The sequence below is a fragment of the Mastacembelus armatus genome, chromosome 14, assembly GCF_900324485.2.
Source record: "Mastacembelus armatus chromosome 14, fMasArm1.2, whole genome shotgun sequence".
Taxonomy (NCBI): domain Eukaryota; kingdom Metazoa; phylum Chordata; class Actinopteri; order Synbranchiformes; family Mastacembelidae; genus Mastacembelus; species Mastacembelus armatus.
The window spans coordinates 18,141,949-18,164,091 of NC_046646.1; the positions used below are offsets into that span (position 1 = coordinate 18,141,949).

The 22,143-nt window shown below is 35.3% G+C and overlaps 4 protein-coding genes and 2 pseudogenes across 4 annotated transcripts; all 6 read left to right on the plus strand.

The window, feature by feature from the left end:
* Window positions 1–6,892: 6,892 nt before the first annotated feature.
* On the plus strand, window positions 6,893–7,864 carry LOC113142540 (olfactory receptor 2AT4-like). The gene has a single exon (XM_026327579.1). It carries the CDS (start codon window positions 6,893–6,895, stop codon window positions 7,862–7,864), a length of 972 nt encoding a protein of 323 aa, XP_026183364.1.
* A 1,347-nt stretch (window positions 7,865–9,211) lies between these two features.
* LOC113142541 (olfactory receptor 6C4-like) lies at window positions 9,212–10,119 on the plus strand (annotated as a pseudogene).
* A 677-nt stretch (window positions 10,120–10,796) lies between these two features.
* LOC113142542 (olfactory receptor 1500-like) lies at window positions 10,797–11,888 on the plus strand (annotated as a pseudogene).
* A 2,521-nt stretch (window positions 11,889–14,409) lies between these two features.
* On the plus strand, window positions 14,410–15,348 carry LOC113142543 (olfactory receptor 6C4-like). The gene has a single exon (XM_026327581.1). It carries the CDS (start codon window positions 14,410–14,412, stop codon window positions 15,346–15,348), a length of 939 nt encoding a protein of 312 aa, XP_026183366.1.
* Window positions 15,349–16,406: 1,058 nt separating this feature from the next.
* Window positions 16,407–17,378, plus strand: LOC113142544 (olfactory receptor 1-like). The gene has a single exon (XM_026327582.1). It carries the CDS (start codon window positions 16,407–16,409, stop codon window positions 17,376–17,378), a length of 972 nt encoding a protein of 323 aa, XP_026183367.1.
* A 2,373-nt stretch (window positions 17,379–19,751) lies between these two features.
* Window positions 19,752–20,723, plus strand: LOC113142545 (olfactory receptor 1-like). Its single transcript, XM_026327583.1, has one exon. The coding sequence runs from the start codon at window positions 19,752–19,754 to the stop codon at window positions 20,721–20,723; it is 972 nt and encodes a 323-aa protein (XP_026183368.1).
* The last annotated feature ends 1,420 nt before the right edge of the window (window positions 20,724–22,143 follow it).

Here is a 22,143-nt window from a genome sequence, read left to right on the forward strand (position 1 = left end):
CTGCTACAGGTTTCCACTGTGTTGACATTTTTTGCTGCTAGAGCCTGTTTGTAGCATTGCACCTTATGGGGCAAAACAAGCAAACTGATGACTTCACACTGGGCTTTTTTATTTAATTGGTGATTCACATTTTGACCAGTAGAGGGCAGAAATGTATCAGAACAAAATACTGAAATGTTGAGAGTCAAAGATAAGTTGTTTTTTAATGTAACTATTATTCATTTAGAGGTATTTAAGTTATAAGACTTATTATGAACAAGATATACTGTGCTTAGATATGTAGGTACAGATGCCAAAGCCTGCCAACATTTGAAAAATAATTTTATTTTTACAGCTACATTTTCTTTTTGAAGTTAATTGGTGTCCTTTGAGCTGTAACACTAAGGGCCCTGTGTCAAAAGACAACTTTCATTTAATGTGAATAACTGTGACTGTCACCCAAATGACACTACTTAAAGCAATAACCAATAAGCAAATGATAGCAAATAAGGTGGCATATAGTGGCAAATTCTAAAAGTTTTTCTGTATTTCCAGTTCATCTCAGGACAAAAGTTAGTATGTTAATAAATAATATACAGCTTAATTAAAGAAATGTCAGAGTCCCAGTGTAATAGTGTAAAAGAAACCCCTGTGGTTTAAACTCTTGTACATCTTGCATACAACTTACAAAAACAAAAGTACTTGAACAATAATAAACTATCTATCTATAAATCTATGTGATAAATATTTTTGTGTGTGTCTGCTCATAGGATGCGGGGGGGTGGGGGGGTAACCCCTTAGGATCAATTAGTCAGTTCAATCATAACAGCTTTAAGGAAGACTGTCGCCTTCTGGGAAACAGGCTGGCATGAGGAGAAAAACAAATCAGGTCTCTCCTGAGAGCAATTGAAAAAGTACAGTGGCATTGTAGTGGGATTCCCCTGGGCCAGCCTGCAGGAGAGTTGGAAAACCTGTTTGTAAGTTAAGCCAAAGTAAATTTAAGTGAACTCTATAACCCATGATGCAATCCATGATAACCTTTGGGCTCTCTTTAGTTGTGAAAGTATACATGCAACTTATGTCATGAAATGGGTTCAACCACATTCACTACTCACTACTACAACCTTTTTGTAGTACATAAGTTACTTATTATTGCCAAAATGTAACAAAGCATAACACAATAAAAATGTATCCAAAAAAAAGAAAAATAACATATAAACTTTTTTTTACCTATGAATATTTTCTTAGTCTTCTCCAAAATCTGGGATGTTTTTCAGGCCTTCTCATTGTTTTTATCATATTCAGTGAATTACTGTAACAGAAACTAACATTGCTACTGTGTTTTGACTAGTGCAGTTATTGCTGCAGCTACAACAAGCAGTAATGCCTCTACAGCGTCAGTTACCATGAGCTCCGACATTTTCCTACTATGTGCATTAGGAAAATGCCAGGCATCTACAGCTTGAGTAGAGTGGATTTGCAGAAAGTGGAGTGGATTTAGGCAGACTTGGTCCAACTGCCAACAAGGGAGTAAAGAATAGTTCAGTTAACTTCTTCCTCATGAGAAGTGCAAGAAGCAAACAATCACAGAGAAGTAGTCAAAAGAAATAAAAACTATGAAACACCTGGTACCACAAAGTTTTTGGACATGCAGTGTTGCGTAAAAAACCCCAACAAAAAATATGTTTAAATGTATTAATTTATTTTTTTTACTGCCATTGAAGTAATGGCTTATTTCTGAGTATAGTACATTAAAACTAAAACTTTTTACTTTGAGCTTTAAGTATATTTGCACTTCTGGGTAGTTTTCAGCTTTTTAGGTTTAGGTCAATAGTAAGTTCTTAGTGGGATATTATCCTTTTGGTTTAGTGCCCAAAGGTCATGACAACAAATAAGTTAAACACGTTTTATAAAAGCAATTCTTTAACAATTGCTTCCTTTATTAAACAAATCAACTTAAAAATGAAAGGATAAAAACAAAAAGTTTAGCTGCAGCCCTGCTGTGTATGTTAGAGATACCATGATATTGTGATACTATTTGAATTAACAGGTGGTTGATTCCCTCAACAGGGTAATTGTATTTTTTTATTTTTACACAATGTAGTATGGTATAATGAACTCATCCCTGCAGGCCTGAGGCAGTGGCTGTATGCCATCATTTTGCTCTCTTTACTTTCTGAAGACATGTCTCTGTGGGAGAATCTGAACACCTATAATATCCTCAGGGAGTCAATTTCATTAATTTGGCCGCAATACCTTAATAGTAAATCCCAACAGATAATACTTCATATAATAGTTTCGGTTTGTGGCCCTGGAGCTTAAATAGTCTCCTGAGTAGGTTCTGATATAGTTTTATGCACTGCACACACTATGCCAATTGAAATTAATTAGAAATGAACTGAAATGAAATGAAATGACTTAAGTGTTGAAATTAAACAACTTTTTGAGATTTTTTATATTCTTGCCACTGCATTGATTGATCTTAATTTAATTATCTGTCCAAATATATATAAAGCTTCAGATTATTGTTTTTGCACACCATTAAAGTAGAGCTAGAATCTAAAAATAAAGTGCCAAAAATATGTTTACCAACTCACTTGAAGTGATCCATTTGTTAATTAGTTTTGTAAACAGACCTCAGGTGAATTTGGAAAACTAGGTCCAAGTAATGCTGCAGTCCTGACGTTGTATGACATTTAAGTAAATTGAAATATGAGAAATAAGCTTAAGATGAGTAATGAAACTCTCATCATGTCTCTGCACCAAATGTGAAGCTAAGGCCACTAGCTGGCTGCCTTAGTTTAACATAAATATGGGAAACAAGGGTAATCAGCTAAAAAAAAAAACAAGCGGGAAAAAAAAGAAAATGTCTACCAGCATCTGTGAAGCTCATGCTTATCATGCTTAGTGATTGAGTACAAAATCAGCAATTTCTGGTTTTACAGATTATTACATGCTGGAACTGTTTCTTGTTCAGGTAGTTAAATCAATGTACTTCTATAAATCTGATCCTTTCAGGTGCCAAACCAGTCACCTATCCCTACAGCCTTGCTTGTTTGAAACTCCTGACCAGCTGGAAAAATCACATTAGGGAATGTGGGTATGTAACATTTCTCTTCTTACATTTAGTTACTTTCAGAAAGTACTCCTAAACAAGCAATCAAACCATCGACCAACAATGAATGCTGTAGGAGTACCCCGGTCTGTAAATGTTACGGTTTACAAGCTTTTTTAGAGCTTTTACAAGCTTTTTTTTTAGATTTTGAATCTATTCCATGGAGTCTTGATTTAATTCAGAGTTGTTGGTGGCAGCGTTTTCATTGCACTGTGTTATGAATTCACTTGTTTCCTTAATTCACTGAAATGCAATATGAAATATAAACATGAATAAGGTAAGTAGTTGTTTTTTGTTTTTGTTTTAAACCATGGTGCAGTGTGTTTAGTTAGCCAGTCTTGTTTGTGATGACATTTGAAGTATTGAAAAGTAATTGAACAGTACTTGAATGATATTGAAGTATGACATTTATGAATTCATCTTTCATCTCAAAATCTTTTCAAGGGGCAATTTTCACCCGTTATAAACACGATACCAATTTATGTTGCTCATATTGCCCGATTTAGCGTTTGGGTTCTACAGGATGTCGTTATAATCTTATGTAGTATGTTGAATTATGTTTTTTTTTCTTGTTTTGTTTTGTTTTAAAAACTGAAACACACTCCGATTTGGTATGAGAAGCCAGTTTGGATGTTTACAGATGCTCTGCCAGTGATTCTGCATGAATTGTAATCACAGTGCTCAAAAAATGTATTCCCTCATTAAACAAGGACAAATAGATATTTATTTAATGCTAATTGTTCCTATTACAGTTATCCAGGTCATGAAGAACTTTGTAACTACATGAGGTAATGTAATACAATGTCTAACAACTTAACTCCCCCATCTACCCACCCCCACCCTTCAAAATCCCCTCTAGAATGTAACCTGCAGTCTGGGACGAAGTGTTTACCACTCTATTCAGTATGTGTCATCATCCTGCAAGGGCGCGATCGACAAACAACTCATTAACAGCCTCATTAGGCAGACTTGGTCCAACTGCCAACAAGGGAGTAAAGAATAGTTCAGTTGTTAACTTCTTCCTTATGAGAAGTGCAAGAAGCAAACAATCCCAGAGAAGAAGTCAAAAGAAATAAAAACTATGAAACACCTGGTCCCACAAAGTTTTTGGACATGCAGTATTACATGATTAAATGTACTAACATTTTTTTTTTTTTTTTTTACTGCCATTGAAGTAATGGCTTATTTCTGCATATTAGTACATTTAAACTAAAACTTTTTAATTTGAGCTTTATGTATATTTGCACTTCTGAGTAGTTTTCAGCTGTCTGTTATTTTTAGGTTTAGGTCAATAGTAAGTTCTTAGTAGGATATTATCCTTTTGTTTAGTGCCCAAAGGTCATGACAACAAATAAAGGTATGTGAAATGATGGTCAATCAAGTGTCATCTTTAGGTTTAGCTCCCATTTTACTATGATGGTCAAGTGCAACACCTTTATCGCTTGACTGTCATTCTCACATTTTGTATTAATCAGTTAATCATTAATATTAAAGAACAAGGAATTGATATGCTTTGGCACTTTGAGCAGGGACATGACCACTTTTTGTACTGTCTGACAAAGCCAGCAGGAGCTCAGGAAAGTTGGTATTGTGGTCACAGTGCTAACTTGAGGCTACTGTTCTCGACCTCTTCTGTTTCTTGGCTGTGCCATAAGATTCAGTCCATGAAAGTCATGAACAAAATCAGTAACAAAAGACAGTCTTGGTGGAGTCAGACACATCCAGCATTCATTCAAAACTTGCTTGACCACTGCTTTAGAGTCCAACATGCTTTAACTCTTGCTGAGTACATAGTTCAAAAGGTGGAAAGCAATAGATATGGCACCTGCATTTGCAATACGTGCCGACCATCGTAGACCATCTGTAATGTAATGCCTTCAGGTCTTTTGTAAAGTAAGCTGGGTTTATGCTGGATGGAAAAAGTTAATGGGAGACCCATTGAAGATTACTAGAGCATAGCTTTTTTTCTTTAGAGTGAGTTTTGGATTTTTGTTATGTACAGCAACACAAATGGGGCATGTTGTTGATGATCATCTGGAATCCTGCTTTAATGAATCCATCAATGAGCTCATTTTGGTTCTTTAATTATGAACATGGTCACTGTAGGTTATTTTGACCAAATCCCACATACATTGCTCAAAATGTGTGACAAATTAATCCATGACAGAAAGTAATCTTTAGCAAATGTATGGTTGAGAATGTTTTTGACTGCCTTTTGACATCCTTATTAAGAACAAATGCTCTTTGGAGGTGAATGCTCAAGACAGGATAAGGAAATGGCAAAGTAATGCGAAAGACCATTGCCTTGTTGGTTTTGGACTTTTTACTATTTGCTCACAATCAAAAAACTATAGAACATGTAATTGCTATGTACTGTCTAAAATATCCAAGGTCCAGGAAAAGAGTGAAGACCTTTAAAACCTGAACAGCTCATCTTTTATTAGTGGCAGTCTGTCTAGTAATTGTCATACTTTCTATGGGTACAACTACGCATCCACATGCAATGTCTCTTTCCTGTCTTTGACCTCTGTTCTTGCTCCCATGTTAAATTCAAGCTTCAGCAAAGACCAACAGCTGTGGTGAAATTAGATACATTTGTGACAGTCCACAAACAAGGATTGTAATAATTTATTATGAAATCAAATAAGATGGTGCAATATTACAGTCTATACTGTAACAGATATGACAGCACTAGCATTCTGCTAATTGTTTTAAATTTGTCCTAAAAAGTGGTAACTGCAAGTTTATACAGCAAACCCATTACTGTTACTAGTTTGTGTTTGATTAATTTGTCTTGATGGAGCCTGCTGAATATCAGAATATTTACTTCTCACAGAGAGAAAAATCCAAGTGGTCCTCTCTGCTTATTGGTCAGATGTGTCTGCTGCAGGGACAAAAAACGTAAATACAGGAAAAGGATCCTGTTTTGTGTACTACTGCATGGTAAATACTGTATATTTATTTTGTTTACTTACCTCTATATTGGCTATGCTTTGACTAAAGTGACCACAGTTTAAGAAAGAGTGAAAACCTGCACAGCTCATCTTTCATTAGTGGCAATCTATTTTCTCCCAATAATAATCACTTTTGTCTACTTGGGAAATATACATCCAAATGCCAGGACTATAAATCTCTCTCTGACTACAGTCTGACTTCACTACTGTTACTGTTACAAATAGTACTGCATTTTTAATATAATGGCAACACATATGCATAAAACTATAAAACTGAAACTTGTATCCATCAATGAAATAAATCAGATTACAGTCGAATATTGCATTTGAAAAGTAACAGTGATTTTAGTGTTTGTTTCTGTTTTTTTGTTTGCCATCATTTGCGCTTTGTAGAGAAACAAAATATTGGATTCAATTAAAACATCACAAAAATGTATGAAGATTGAGTTTGTATGCATGAATGAAATATTTTTATAGCTCAATTACTGAAATGGAAATAGTCTGAAACATAGTACCCCATACTGGTGCATAATCAAAAGTAAAAGGAACTGTGTGTTAAACAGTACTTTAAGTATAGGCTTACAGTTTAAAGTTGTACTTGAGATTTTGATAAGTCATTTGAATATATAGAGTGAGTATATCGAACTGAAAAAGGGTTTGTCTAGTGTTGAGTGAGTTACATAGAAGAGACACAGGGGGATCAGCCATTGATCGTATTTGTCGAAAGATCACAATAGCTACTCCTGTGAGAACAGTTAAAGCTTGAGCGAGCGGTGAAGAGGACATCCATTTACTTTACATGGATCATTGTACTGTTGACAGAAGAAGTTACATTAATTTGACAATGAACCTTTTCAACTCAGCTCTTGGGAAGAACATCACTTTGGTGCGTCCTGCATATTTTTTAATAAGTGGTTTTTCTGGTATCCCAAATGTTATCTATTATTATGTGTTTCTTCTTTTTCTTTATATAGTTTCATTGCTTGCAAACACAGTTGTGATGGGGATAATATGCTTGGATCCTAATCTGAGAACTCCAAAATATATAGCAGTTTTTAATCTAGCATTTGTTGACCTGTTTGGTAGCTCTGCTCTGGTGCCGAAGGTTCTTGACATCTTTCTGTTTGACCATCCCTACATCCCATATAATGACTGCTTGACATTTATGTTTTTCTGCTTTACCTGCCTTTCAATGCAGGCTCTTAACCTGGTTGCACTTGCCTATGACAGACTGATAGCTATTATCTTCCCACTGCATTATCAAGTGAAGATCACCCACAGGTTCATGTTTTCTTTGATTGCCTCTTTCTGGCTCTTTATTATAATCTCTGTACTTATTGCAGCAGGTCTTCTCACAAGACTTTCCTTTTGCAAATCTGTAGTTATTGACAGTTATTTCTGTGACCATGGCCAGATTTACCGGCTGGCCTGCAATGACAGTACACCGAGCTATGTCATGGGTCTGTTGTTCATAGTTCTTATTCTTTTTCTTCCACTTATATTTATCTTGTTTACTTACCTCTATATTGGCTATTCTCTGACCAAAGTGTCCACAGTTCATGAAAGAGTGAAGGCTTTGAAAACCTGCACAGCTCATCTTTCATTAGTGGCAATCTATTTCCTCCCAATAATAATCACCATGGCCTTCATGGGAAATATACATCCAAACGCCAGGATTATAAACCTGTCTCTGACCTCTGTCTTTCCTCCTACATTGAACCCAATCATTTATGTTCTTCAGACAGAGGAAATCAAAAAATCTATGAAAAGGTTGTTTAAAATCAGAGTGGGTTCCAAAATTGCAATAAAAAAATAATGTGAGTGATATTTTGAGTGTTTTTATTTGGCATTATTTGCATTGATATAAATCAACTGTTGTAAATATTGCTTTTTTAAAATATAATGGCAACACATATGCATAAATATGAAACTTGTATTCATCAATGAAATAACACTTGTTATAGAACCACTACTGAAACATTTGTTATATTATACATGATTGCTACCCACATATTAGTTGCTACTTGTGTAAGAAAGATGAACACAAAAAGCTACTGATAAGACTTTAGTGATGTATGCATCTTCTTGTTTGCAAGATATTTCCCAAAATTAACATTTTCTACAAAGTGCTAACAGTAATCTTCCATGTGAAATATGGAATGCAATTTTTGCATGCAATGCAATATTTAAATGCAAGTGAAATTGCAAATAAAATGCAAATTAAACATTTAGAAAATGACAATTGTGCCACTGTAACATAAGATATCTGTGGTGTTGATGACCTAGGGGTTATCCACCTATCAAACTCAATTTTGTCTTTCACACCTTTTTGGGCCACAAGCATTAGGCCTCAGAAAAAAATTGCTGGCTATATTTTAGGTAATTCTGTTAACGGGATTTCTGATTCCACAACACTTCAGTGATTTGACAAAAGTGACTCCTGTTGTCAAGACATACAGATCAAGAAATGTTCATTCTCTGATTGACAGAAATAGTTATGAGTAGATAGTGGTGTTTTATAATAAAAGTATGCACTGTTAAATTTCCACATTTGTAGGGCTATTTAGTTTTGTTTGTGGCAAGGGGCTTCAACTGTAGTATTTGATTTTGATTTAAATTGTAATTATGAAAAAAAGACTGTGTGTCAGTGTCAAATTGATTGACTTTATTTCAAACTAACTAAAAAGTAACAGTCTGTTTACTCTTTTTTTTTTATATAGTTGTCACAATTTGCATCATGGTAATGTAACAATTTACGATTAATGTACCGATTTATTTCATTAGTAACATCACACAAATTTAGGATAACACAATTTGTATGCATCAATGCAATAATAGTTGTTTTAGAACCAGTGTTGAAATCAAAATTGTTTTAACAAAAAACATTTTTAAATTAAATGAGAAAGTGTCCAAACTTTTGACTAGTATTGTAAGTGTAACTATCATACAGTAGTAGGACTGATATGAATGCCTCCAAAATGAGATAGGTAATGCTGTGTATTTTTATGAACATGGCAGCCACTTCTCTCAACAAAGTTAAAAGTTGACAAAACTTTAACACCAGATAGAGAACCTCACTGCGATCTACATAAGACCAAACAGTGCTGATGTACATAAGAGGGTATTTCTCTCTATAAATTACTGTGCTGTGGACAGTTTTACTATGAAGTGTTTGTGGGACGTTACTTTTATACGTCCTGCGTATTTCATAATAAGTTTTAAGATAAGATTTATTGGTATACCTGATATCAAGTATTATTATGTCTTTCTCTTTTTTGTTTATATAGTTTCAGTGTTGGGAAACACAACTGTGATGGCTGTAATATGCTTGGGTCATAATCTGAGAACTCCAAAATATGTAGCAGTTTTTAATCTAGTATTTGTGGACCTTTAACCATCCCTACATTCCATATAATGACTGCTTGACATTCTTATTTTTCTGCTATGCCTGTGTTTCAATGCAGGCTCTTAATCTGGTTGCACTCTCCTATGACATACTGACAGGCTATTGTCCTCCCACTGCAGTACAAGGTGAAAGTGACCCACATCTTTATGTTTTTTTTGATTGACCCATTTTCTGGGTCTTTGTCATTACCATTACACTCACTGCAGTTGGCCTTCTCACAAGATATTACTACTATAAATCTGTGGTTATTAACAGCTATTTCTGTGACTACAGTATGATATACGAGCTAATCTGTGATGACAAAAGCCCCCAAGTAGTTATTTCTTACCAGTTCTTATTCTTTGGATTCCACTGATATTTATCTTGTTAAGTTATGCATGTGTTGGTTATGCATTGTCTAAAGTAGCCACAGTTCAGGAAAGAATGAAGGCCTTTAAAACCTGCACAGCTCATCTTTCTTTAGTGGCAGTCTTTTTTTCTACCAGTTATGATGACATATACATTTGAACCTGTACATCCAAATGCCAGGATCACAAACATGTCTCTGACTTCTCTTTCCTCCAATGTTGAATCCAATTATATATGTTTTGCAGACACAGGAAATCAAATTATCAGTGAAAAAAATATTCAAAATCAAACAGCAACATAAAATCACAGGGATGTAATGATAAAATGACCATTAGTGTATATTGTATATCTCTATATATCTGTTTAGGATTTCATGTCCATCAAAACAAAACTATAGAGTAACAGCTATTGAAAAAATTAAAATGTTGTCTGCCTGAACCTTTGTTTGTGCTTGCACAGCAGCAATCTCAGGTCCTGATGGGGGGTATACATCTTGACTGGTGTATCACCCAGGGGCATCCTGCATATTTCTGGTTCTCGTGGGCTATCATGGGTTGAAACACATTAGACATTTTTGCATCATTCCTTGCCTTGCCTCAGCACAACATTTCATGTTGGACTCCAGCAGCTTGACACTGCATTTTGTGTGTATCGTCTCAATATCATCTCTCCTGGTCTCAGCTAATCTAGTTATCTAGTATGCACATTTGAACTTGTTCATCTATTGGTTTGTTTCCATTCAAATGTGCTTATGGTTTCTAAGTTCTGGTCTTCCCAGAGCAGGAGTGAGAAGTTTCTGTTACCTCTCTCCAGACTTTCGTACAACTGTTTTTTCCTCATACATCTAGAATATCTGGCACCCAGATCACTTAAGAGTTTTTGGGGCATGGCTCACTGACCCAGTTACCAAATCTACCAAACTATATTTGTTGTGTATTTGTGATTAATCTTTATTCGAATCACTGCAAGCAACTTCACACACTGTCACATTGTCATGTGGTATGAAATTATTGATTTAAAAGGTCACTCAGTAAAGCACCTTATCAAATAGAGATTTGTGCTCAGTAAATTACATGATTGCAGACAGTCAGATGGTCTGTCTGTTGCTGAGTAACAACAATAGACACAAGGGAACAGACAGGGACCTTATTTGACAGAAATGTAGAGGATGGCTGCTCCTCTTTGTAGCCACCTCTCAACAAAGTTAAAGCTTGACAGAGCTGGTCACCAGAAAGAGACAGTCAAGCTCACTGCCACCTACCTAAACGACACAGTGCTAACACTGTGAATTCCAATCTGAGAACTCCAAAATATGTGGCAGTTTTTAATTTAGCTTGGTTTAGCTTTGATTGGTAGCTGTGCTTTGGTGCCTAAAGTTCTTGACATCTTTCTGTTTAACCATCCTTACATATCATACAACGACTGCTTAACATTCCTGTTTTTTTGCTACACCTGCCTTTGTATGCAGTCATTTAATCTGGTTGTACTTGCCTATGACAGACTAATAGCTATCACCTTCCCACTGCACTATCAGGTGAAAGTGACCCACAGGTTCATGTTTTCTTTGATTGCCTTTTGTTGGATGTTTGCTGTTATTGCTAATCTCATTGCAGTTGGACTTCTCACAAGACTTTCCTTCTGTGAATCTGTGGTTATCAACAGCTATTTCTGTGACCATGGCCAGATATACCGACTTTCATGCAATGACCATTTCCCCAATTATGTCCTTAGTTGTTTATACCCAGTTCTTATTTTTTGGCTTCCACTAGCCTTTATCTTGTTAAACTATGTGTATATTGTCTTTACTTTGGCTAAAGTGGCTACAGTTAAGCAAGGACTTAAATCCTTTAAAACCTGCATAGGTCATCTTTCATTAGTAGCAATCTATTTCATCCCAGTATTAATCACATTTACCTTGATGGAAAAAATCCATCCAAATGCCAGGATCATAAATTTGTCTATGACCTCTGTCTTCCCTCCTATGTTGAACCCAGTTATTTATGTTTTGCAGACACAAGAAATAAAAGAATCTGTGAAAAGGTTATTAAAAATCAGAGGTAAAGCTAAAATAGCAGTGAAGACATAATGTATTTGTTTATGCTACATACTTTTTCGTTTGGTGTTTAATATTTAGCTAGATGGGCACTGTAAATGATAAAAATCTATTTTACTTCTGTTTAAGATCTATTTTAACATCACACAGTGGTTGTGTATGAAATGTTAAAAAAAATCACATGATCATAAAAATATTTAAACTGATCTTCTGTAACAAGTATTTTTCAGAAATCAGAAACAGGTTTATTGCCAAATAAGTGAGGGATTCACATTATAAGGAATTTGTTTTGGTGAGACGGTGCATGCATAGAGCATAGACATGACAAGTAACATATAAAATATATTATGCGTCCTTAATAAGCAGCATAGATAAAATAAAATATATTAAGGAGCAGTGAAATAAAAAAAATACTTTTAAATCCTACTTTTTAATACCTGCCAATAATATCCTCTAATTTTGTAAGTTAAGATGGTTTCTGCTGTGTAATAAAAAAACATTCTGGATTTTAGTGGAAAAGTGAAATATATTTTAGTAGGACTGTATTTATTTAAATACAGACATTAGCAGTTGTTAAGTTCTTCCACAAAACTATCTCTGTCCTTTTGTCTTATTGATTTGGACCCTAGTGTATTTGTAAGAGTCCTTCCTCACCCTGAACAGGGGCTGCTGTTCCTACTATAAGCTCCAAGAGATTGTTGTTGCACAATGTGACAAAGCTCTCTTTTATCCTCTATGTTCATAATATGTCTTTCTGGCAATCCAAATATATAAGATAGATATGTTTTTAGATCATAATCTGAGAGCTTGAAAATCTGTAGCAATTTTTATTTTTATTTTTTCTTTCAAGCACATTAACCTTGATGGAAAAGATACTGTACATCCAGTTACCAGGATCAGGAATTTGTCTGTGATTTTCCATGTAGAATCCAATTGTTTATATTTTCCAAACACAAGAAATAAATTAATCAGTGAAAAAATTATTAAAAAATTAGAGGGAAAGCCCATCAAACACACTTTCTCTTTTCAATAAATCGCTCACTGTAAATGATAATAATCCATTTTCCATCTCTTAAAAACATTTTAACATCACACAATGGTCTACCATTTGTGTATGAAATATAAAAAAAACATTATTAACAACCTTCAGCAATTCAAGTCACACCCTGTGCTGTGGCACAAGGCCATTAGCCATTGCTATGCTGCAGTGGAGACGTATGAACTGTTGACTGAGGCTGATGGATGGAGTATATCTGTAGTCAAACTACAGAGTAGAAGGGCCACCTACGTACCTGAGCAGATGCTCTGCAAGTTTCCAGAACCACCTGATCCATAATGGGCAACCTGACTTAGCCAGATATGCCACCTACCAACAATCATCTGCACCATGGATACCTCCAGCAGCTGGGCCTGTGTTCTCATGGGTAATCCAGGAATTGCTCTGGGGGGCATATCCACTGGTCTCTTGGACTCCAGGCCCTGAATGAGCATCTTGAGACACAAGCCTCGAAGCCATCACTATTGACTCGTATGTCTTTGTGTCCAGACTGTCAGTAGTCATGTAATTTTTATTAGGATGACAAGCCGTGCCACTGCCAGCAGAGGTCGGGCTCAACCTCTCCCACCATCCAGACCGTGCTCTAGAGCTCCGTCCATGACACCCAGAGCTAACCGGGAAGCAGCTGCTTCCCATGCCTACCCCAAAAGCCCTAACAACATCCAAATACACTGGCAAAGGGGCCATGTCACTGGGGAGATTCTCCTAACGTGGAGTGTGAACTAGCATCCTCAACATCAGAGAAGCTGCAATCATCAATGAATCAGGATTCACCTGGGTCCACACTATCAGGGCTGGCAGGGCTTAGCTACTAAGCACACAGCGTGGTCAAGCGATTGGGGGTCTGACCACTGACCACCCCATGGCTCTCTGTACTCTTTTGTCTAGAATTATTCACATGTAAGAAGCATGGAAATTAAAGTCTGGTGATGTCCCCTGTTATTATGGGTCATAAGGACTGTACATAGAGTGCCAAGTCTCTAACATGCAAATTCTTATTTAGTTTTACAGATTTTTATCAAATCTTAGTTTGAGTGTGTCATTACAACAATGAAAAATAAAGCTGGAAGAATGGTCAGATAATTTTGTCTTTGACTCTCTATGAAACATGAATTTAAACAGAAAACCAATTGAATGAACACTCACTGAAACATAATACCAAATTTTTTACCATACCATATTTTTTTTTGTGTGTGTGTGTGTGTGTGTGTGGAACATAAATAATAGTACATGAATGCAATCTGTAAGGTGATCAGCCTGTTCCTTAGTAACTAAGAAACAATAGACACGTGACAGACCCCAACCTTTAACAGAAATGTAGGGCTGTGTCTCTTAGTCAGGTGTCTCAAAAAAAGTTAGTTTGACAGAGCTCTGTCATTAGAAAGACACAAGCTCACTGTCATCTATGTCAGACTAAAGTGCTGATGGAGAGAAGAGGAAGAAGAAGTCAGTTCTCTATAAATCTCTATGAATCACTGTGTTGTGGAAGGTTTTACAATGGAACCAGTCAACTTTAGGGAAAATGCCACTTTTGTACGTCCTGCATATTTCATAATAAGTGGGTTTATTGGTATACCTAATATCAGGTATTATTATGTCTTTCTCTTTTTTGTTTATATAGTTTCAGTGTTGGGAAACACAACTGTGATGGCTGTAATATGCTTGGATCCTAATCTGAGAACTCCAAAATATGTTGCAGTTTTTAATCTTGCACTTGTAGACCTGATTGGTAGTTCTGCTTTGGTGCCAAAGGTTTTTGACATTTTTCTGTTTAACCATCCCTACATTCCATATAATGACTGCTTGACATTTATGTTTTTCTGCTATGCCTGTGTTTCAATGCAGGCTCTTAATCTGGTTGCACTCTCCTATGACAGACTGATAGCTATTGTCCTTCCATTGCACTATCCTGTGAAGGTGACCCACAGGTTCATGGTTTCTTTGATTGCCTCTTTCTGGTTCATTGTCATTACAGGTACACTTATTGCAGTTGTCCTTTTGACAAGACTTTCCTTTTGTAAGTCTGTGGTGATTGACAGCTATTTCTGTGACTATAACCTGATATACCAGCTGTCCTGCAATGACAACACTCTTAATGCTTCCCTTGGTCATTTCTTACCAGTTCTCATTCTTTGGCTCCCACTAATATTTATTTTATTAAGTTATTCATGTATTGGTTATGCATTGTCTAAAGTAGCCACATTTCAGGAAAGAGTGAAGGCCTTTAAAACCTGCACCGCTCATCTTTTATTAGTGGCAATCTTTTTTCTACCAGTTATGATGACATTTGTTACATTCAACACTATCCATCCAAATGCCAGGATAATAACCATGTCTTTGACGTCTGTCTTTCCTCCCATGTTGAATCCAATTATTTATGTTCTACAGACGGAAGAAATCAAAGTATCAGTGAAAAAAATATTAAAAATCAAATAACACGAAATCACGCTGAAAAGTAATTGTGACAAATTTTAAATATTTGGGCAGTGTGCCTTAGATATTATATATGATAAAGTAAAGGTAGTACATTATCAGTAAATTCAAAGCTATGGAAAATAACATGCTTTTGTAACATCAAAATGTGCTATTTTTTGCAACCACACAACAAAACATGTATTTTAATAAATATGCAAATATTTACTGTCTCTACTATGACATGTATAAACCACATTAACAGTTTTCTGCTTTTTGCTTTAATTTAATTAAGTGGTTGCACTTGCCTATGACAGACTGATAGTGAAAGTCTGTTTCTGGTTTTAATATTGTTTGCACCAACAGCATTTCACTTAGATATATTTTGTCTGGGGATAAAAATAATTCTGTAAAGGTATGGATATTTAGACCAGATGGGGGGAAATCCCCCCCTTTCCCCTCTGGCAAATTGCACCCTGCACACAGGTACATTTTATGCTGTGGAGATGGCCTCTTTTGTGATCATACTGTGTGTTTTAAGATGTTGTATGATAAACAAAGCAAAACTATCTGAATATTTTGTCATGTTTTTTTAGAGTGAGGCTTTCATTATCATGGGCTGAGGTTCATGTTAAGTCAATTGTGAGGTTCTATATATTTTGTTTATATAAATGTAGAACATTTTCTGTGTGATACTATGGTTACCTGTAGGTGATGTATGAACAAAAATGTTATGATATAAGCTTTGCAAGACGCAATATACTGAAAATAACATTAGGTAGCCTGCTGAGCCCTCTGAGACCAAGAAAAAGGCATTCAAAAGTTTTAGACACTTTAGTTGTGAAGTACACAAGGCACTGTAGTCAGTAAGATGATTGTCTGTTGCTAAGTCGATTGTCAACAATAAACACAGGGGAGCAGACAAATGTAGGGTATGGCTGTTTCTCTTGGTAGCTACCTCTCACAACAAACTTAAAGCTTGACAGGAGACGAGCTCACTGCCATCTACATAAAACGACAGTGCTGATACACTGCAGAAGACCATTTTTTTGTATAAATCACTGTGCTGTGGACAGTTGTATATGGAGTTATTCAACTCAGCTCTTGGTAAAAACATCACTTTAGTGCGTCCTGCATATTTCATAATAAGTGGGTTTACTGGTATACCTAATATCAAGTATTTTTATGTCTTTCTCTTTTTTGTTTATATAGTATCATTGCTAGCAAACACAGTTGTGATGGGGATAATATGCTTGGATCCTAATCTGAGAACTCCAAAATATATAGCAGTTTTTAATCTAGCATTTGTTGACCTGTTTGGTAGCTCTGCTCTGGTGCCGAAGGTTCTTGACATCTTTCTGTTTGACCATCCCTACATCCCATATAATGACTGCTTGACATTTATGTTTTTCTGCTTTACCTGCCTTTCAATGCAGGCTCTTAACCTGGTTGCACTTGCCTATGACAGACTGATAGCTATTATCTTCCCACTGCATTATCAAGTGAAGATCACCCACAGGTTCATGTTTTCTTTGATTGCCTCTTTCTGGCTCTTTATTATAATCTCTGTACTTATTGCAGCAGGTCTTCTCACAAGACTTTCCTTTTGCAAATCTGTGGTTATTGACAGTTATTTCTGTGACCATGGCCAGATTTACAGGCTGGCCTGCAATGACAGTACACCCAGTTATGTCATGGGTCTGTTGTTCATAGTTCTTATTCTTTTTCTTCCACTTATATTTATCTTGTTTACTTACCTCTATATTGGCTATTCTCTGACCAAAGTGTCCACAGTTCATGAAAGAGTGAAGGCTTTGAAAACTTGCACAGCTCATCTTTCATTAGTGGCAATCTATTTTCTCCCAATTTTAATTACATTTACTATGAATGTAAATATGCATCCAAATGCCAGGGTCATAAACCTGTCTCTGACCTCTGTTATTCCTCCCTCATTGAACCCAATCATTTATGTTCTTCAAACTCAAGAAATCAAAGTGTCAGTGAAAAAAGTATTAAAAATCAGAAAACAACACAAATCAGCGAGGAGAAAGTAATGATATAATGACCCTTTGTGTGTATATAGTGCTTGCTTTTGTTTTTGGATATGTATTTTAAAGTAAAAGTTGAAAAAAAGCAATGGTTGTTCTAGGCCGTGGTTATGGATAGAAGAGAGCACTTTTGACGTTTGTAAAGATAGCCATTTCATAGAGTATATGAAATTAAAATATTTTGTTTTAAAATGTGCAACAGGCGTTATGAAAACAGGTTATTGATGTTTTAGATAATATACTGTATTTCCTCTTGGTAACAATCACTTTTACCTTTACTTTTAATATGTCTAAGTATCGCAATCATAAACCTGTCTCTCTTATATTGAACCCAATTATTTGTGTTCTACATGAAGAAGTCGTCTACTGTAATTATAAACACTTCGTAGTTCAAAATTACAAACATTAACAGTTATGTCCATGTTTAATCTTGTTTAGTGTCATTTTTGTTATGGTAAACCAACTTTTATATATATTTTAGATGTATTTCACTAATAACTTTACACAAATGTAATAATGCACAAATGCACTAATATTGGGGTGGGGAGAGATTAAACAGTGTCTCCTCCTCTCTTGGGTTGCCTGAATACCTACACTCAACTTGCAGCTTTGCTTCAGCTGCATACTTTACCTGCACTTTCAAGTCTGCAGTATATCTCTTTCTTTTGGGCTGCATTTCCACTTGTATTATGCTAGGAGTTAGAGTTTAGCCTGAACATAAGCACTTTTTACTTTTGGTGGTATATTATTTTCAATTCAGTCAAGAGTGCCACCTTCCTGATTTTATTTTAAATTTTTTTGTACATTTGTCACATTTAAGTAATTCAGGTCATTGAACAAACTTCAATATTACACAAAGATAATACAGTTTTTAAATGGTGATTTCATTTATTAATGGAAAAAAACTGTCCAAACCTGCCTGGCCCTATATGGAAAAGTAATCCACAAATGGACAGAACATGAGGCAGTGGTCAACCTTCCCAAGAGAGGCCAGACTACAAAAAATACTCAGAGCACAACAACGACTCACCCAGGAACTCATAAAAGGACCCAGAACAACATGTGAAGAACTTCAGGCCTCAGTTGCCTCAGTTAAGGCCAGTGTTCATGATTCAACAATAAGAAAGAGACTGGGTAAAAATGGCATCAGTGGGAGAGTACACACAAAAGCCACTTCTGACCAAAAAGAACACAAAAGCTTGTATCACATATGACAGGACTGTACTGATGAGACAAAAATTGAACTTTTTAGAAAGTGTAGGTCCAGTTAACGTGTGACTAATATGAAAAAAAAAATCAAGAAGATTTTTCCATAGCACTGTGTAAATATAATATGAATGTTAATGTTTTGGGCCTTTTGTATTTCACTCAGTTTACATTATGATAACCCAAGTGTTACAAATATCAGATTTATTTTATAAATAATATCACAAAAATTTATAAAGTTTACATTTAGTCTAAAACATTTAAGAGTAACACCAACTTAGGTTAATGGCAGATATCACCAATGGAAATTTAAAATAAATAATCATAAAACCTGTGCCTGTTTTGATATTCCACTCAACTTAGTCTTATTCTTTGGCTTCCACTTATTTGGCTTTACACGTATTTATCTTGTTTACTTACCTCTATATTGGCTATGCTTTGACTAAAGTAGTCACAGTTCAGGATGGCTTAAAGGTTTTAATCCCATGTAGACTATTATATCCATCCATCCACTTATTATCTATACCTGCTTTTTCCTTATTAAGGCTAATGGGGATCTGCTGGAGCCTAAAGTAATTTATATAATTTAAATAAATACATAATAAATAATTTATTTCTTTATGTAATTGTGAATAAATTTAGGCAGTAAGGGGTTGAAAACATGCACAGCTCACCCTTTTGTTTTGGCCCTTTTTTAATTTGGGTTCATTTACATTATGGTAAAGCAAGAGCTGTAAATATTAGATTTATTTTATAAACATCACAAATGTAAATAAAAAAAAGTTACTATCTAATCATTTTTTAAGTCTAAACCATTTTACAGATAATAAAAACATTACCTGCATGGATACTGTTGCAGTTTCTACAGTGAGGACTGCGAGAACAGGACAGCACTTGATGTGTTTCAAGTGGTTCATTTCCAACACAACTGCCTGTTTTCACAACACTACTGGGAGGTGATCTTTTCAACTGCATACTCAGAGACCCCATGTGGGACCTCTGGCCACAGTAGAGAAACTACAATAGGCTAACAGAAACATGTCATCAGAAAGAGATAAGGAGAGGAGCTTGCCTCGGTCTACATAAGAGAACACTGGACTTAAACACAGAGGGTTAGGTCTCTAAATGAACTGCTGTGTTGAAAAGAGTCAAAGATTGACAAGGCGTCTTCAGATGGAGTTTTTTAACTCAGCTCTTGGGCAAAATATCACTTTTCTACATCCTGCATATTTCATAATAGGTGGTTTTATTGGCATACCTAATATTAAGTATTACTATGTCTTTCTCTTTTTTATGTATGTTGTCTCAGTGCTTGGAAACACAGCTGTGATTACTGTAATAATTCTGGACTATAATCTTAGAAGTCCTAAATATGTAGCAGTTTTTAATTTAGCATTTGCAGACCTGTTGAGTAGCTCTGCTTTGGTGCCGAAGGTTCTTGACATCTTTCTGTTTGACCATCCCTACATCCCATATAATGACTGCTTGACATTTATGTTTTTCTGCTTTACCTGCTCTTCGATTCAGTCTCTTAATCTGGTTGCACTGGCCTACGACAGACTGATAGCTATTATCTTCCCACTGCACTATCAATCCATGGTGACCCACAGGTTCATGTTTTCTTTGATTGCCTCCTTCTGGCTCTTTGCTATTACAATTACACTTATTGCAGCAGGTCTTCTCACAAGACTTTCTTTCTGTAAGTCTGTGATAATTAACAGTTATTTCTGTGACCATGGTCCAATATACCGGCTTGGCTGCAATGATATTACCCCGAGCCGTGTAGTTGGTGTTTTGGCATCAGTTCTTTTACTTGGGCTTCCTTTGGCATTTATTTTGGGAACTTACTGTTTAATTGCTTATGCTTTGTCAAAAATTTCCACAAGACGAGAAAGAGTGAAGGCCTTTAAAACCTGCACAGGTCACCTGTCATTAGTGGCTATCTATTTCCTTTCTATCATATATGTATATTGCTTTGGGAGCACAATACATCCAAATGCCAGGATCATAAATCTGTCTCTGAATGCTGTCATCCCTCCCATGTTGAACCCAATCATTTATGTTTTTCAGACACAAGAAATCAAAGCATCTTTGAAGAAGCTGTATAAACTCAAAGAGCAATCCAAAATTGCAACAATTAGTTAAAATATATTGAGCCTTTTTTCATAGTTCTTTATCATGAAATGTGCAGGTAGTTAGTTATTGACCATGAAATGTGCATTGTTTTGTATAGTGAAACTGTTTTAATTGCAGAATTGTTATAGTTATCATTATTGCTTTTAATGAAACATTAAAATTAAAAACCACCAGGCCATACAGCTTGAAGAAACACCAATATAAATAATGAACAATTAGTAGAAATGTTTTTTGTGATATTTGAACTGAAAAGATGGGAAAATGGTGTGCTTGTGGCTTGTGCAAAGACTTATATGGTTCCTATATATGACAGAATCCCTCCACAGAGACTTACATACTTTACATAACAGAAGTATCAAAATGAAGGCTGCATAATATTGTATGACATTAATTCACAAAATTACTACTATTACTTTTCTCCACCAAAATTGCCTAGTGTAATAAAAGAAACTTAACACATCAAATTAATTATAATTTTAAGAAAATTGTAATGTAATAATATATTTTCCACTGCACTTGCATTGTGTCATTTTAAAGTTATTTAATGGGAGAGTTTACTCAAATTTTAAAACAATTGTATAATCTGTGTTTAATTTTTATTTTATTTTGAAACCAGTTACTAAACTGAAAATGTAGCCTATACTGTTTATATTTTATAACAATGTACTGCAGCCTACAATAGCCAACATTAATTACATTTTGTGGAAACATATATATAATATTATGAACTTATTTAAAATCAAAGCCATATGCAAATGTAGTTATGAACTTTTAAAGTTAGGTAATAATATTGTTCTGAAGAGTTTTTGTTTGAACTATTGGTGAATTTTTCCAGAAATTAATAAAGCAAACAAATGATACTGTTAAGTACCATAATGTGATTTTCAGATGTTCAGTTACTACACAGACCTTTTTGAAGAAGGATGCTAACAGTTATTATTTTTACAGAATGGCGTATCCTGCTACTCCCACACATGTTGTGGAGAAGGTGACATTAGTGGCTCAGAAAACACAGCAGGGCAGGAGAGACTGTGAGAGTCCGAAGAGAATGGAGATATTGTGTAATTTCTTCAGTAGGAAATATTTTAAATTCTCAAGAAGTCATTATGTAAAACTTCTCTAAGTAATTTGAATAATGTGAAGGATTTAGTGACATCTAGTGGTGAGATTACACAATGCAACCACTCATTGCTGTTTAAAAGTGTTACAAAAAAGAATTTTTGATTGATTGATACAGATTTGATTTTATGTTTCCGGTTAGCAACAGTGCTCTCAGCTCTCGTGTGTTCCTAAACTGCCAAGCATGCACAGATTTAAATGAAATGTGAACCACGTGTGTACAAGAATAACATCATCATTTGTACAACAGACTAATCACCTAATTACTTTAAAAACTGTTTGGTGATTGTATGTTTCTTCCAGCTTCGTG

Excerpts from the sequence above, each read along its gene's own strand:
- LOC113142544 (XM_026327582.1), top strand. The coding sequence starts at position 16,407 with ATGGAGTTATTCAACTCAGCTCTTGGTAAAAACATCACTTTAGTGCGT.
- LOC113142545 (XM_026327583.1), top strand. The coding sequence starts at position 19,752 with ATGGAGTTTTTTAACTCAGCTCTTGGGCAAAATATCACTTTTCTACAT.
- LOC113142543 (XM_026327581.1), top strand. The coding sequence starts at position 14,410 with ATGGAACCAGTCAACTTTAGGGAAAATGCCACTTTTGTACGTCCTGCA.
- LOC113142540 (XM_026327579.1), top strand. The coding sequence starts at position 6,893 with ATGAACCTTTTCAACTCAGCTCTTGGGAAGAACATCACTTTGGTGCGT.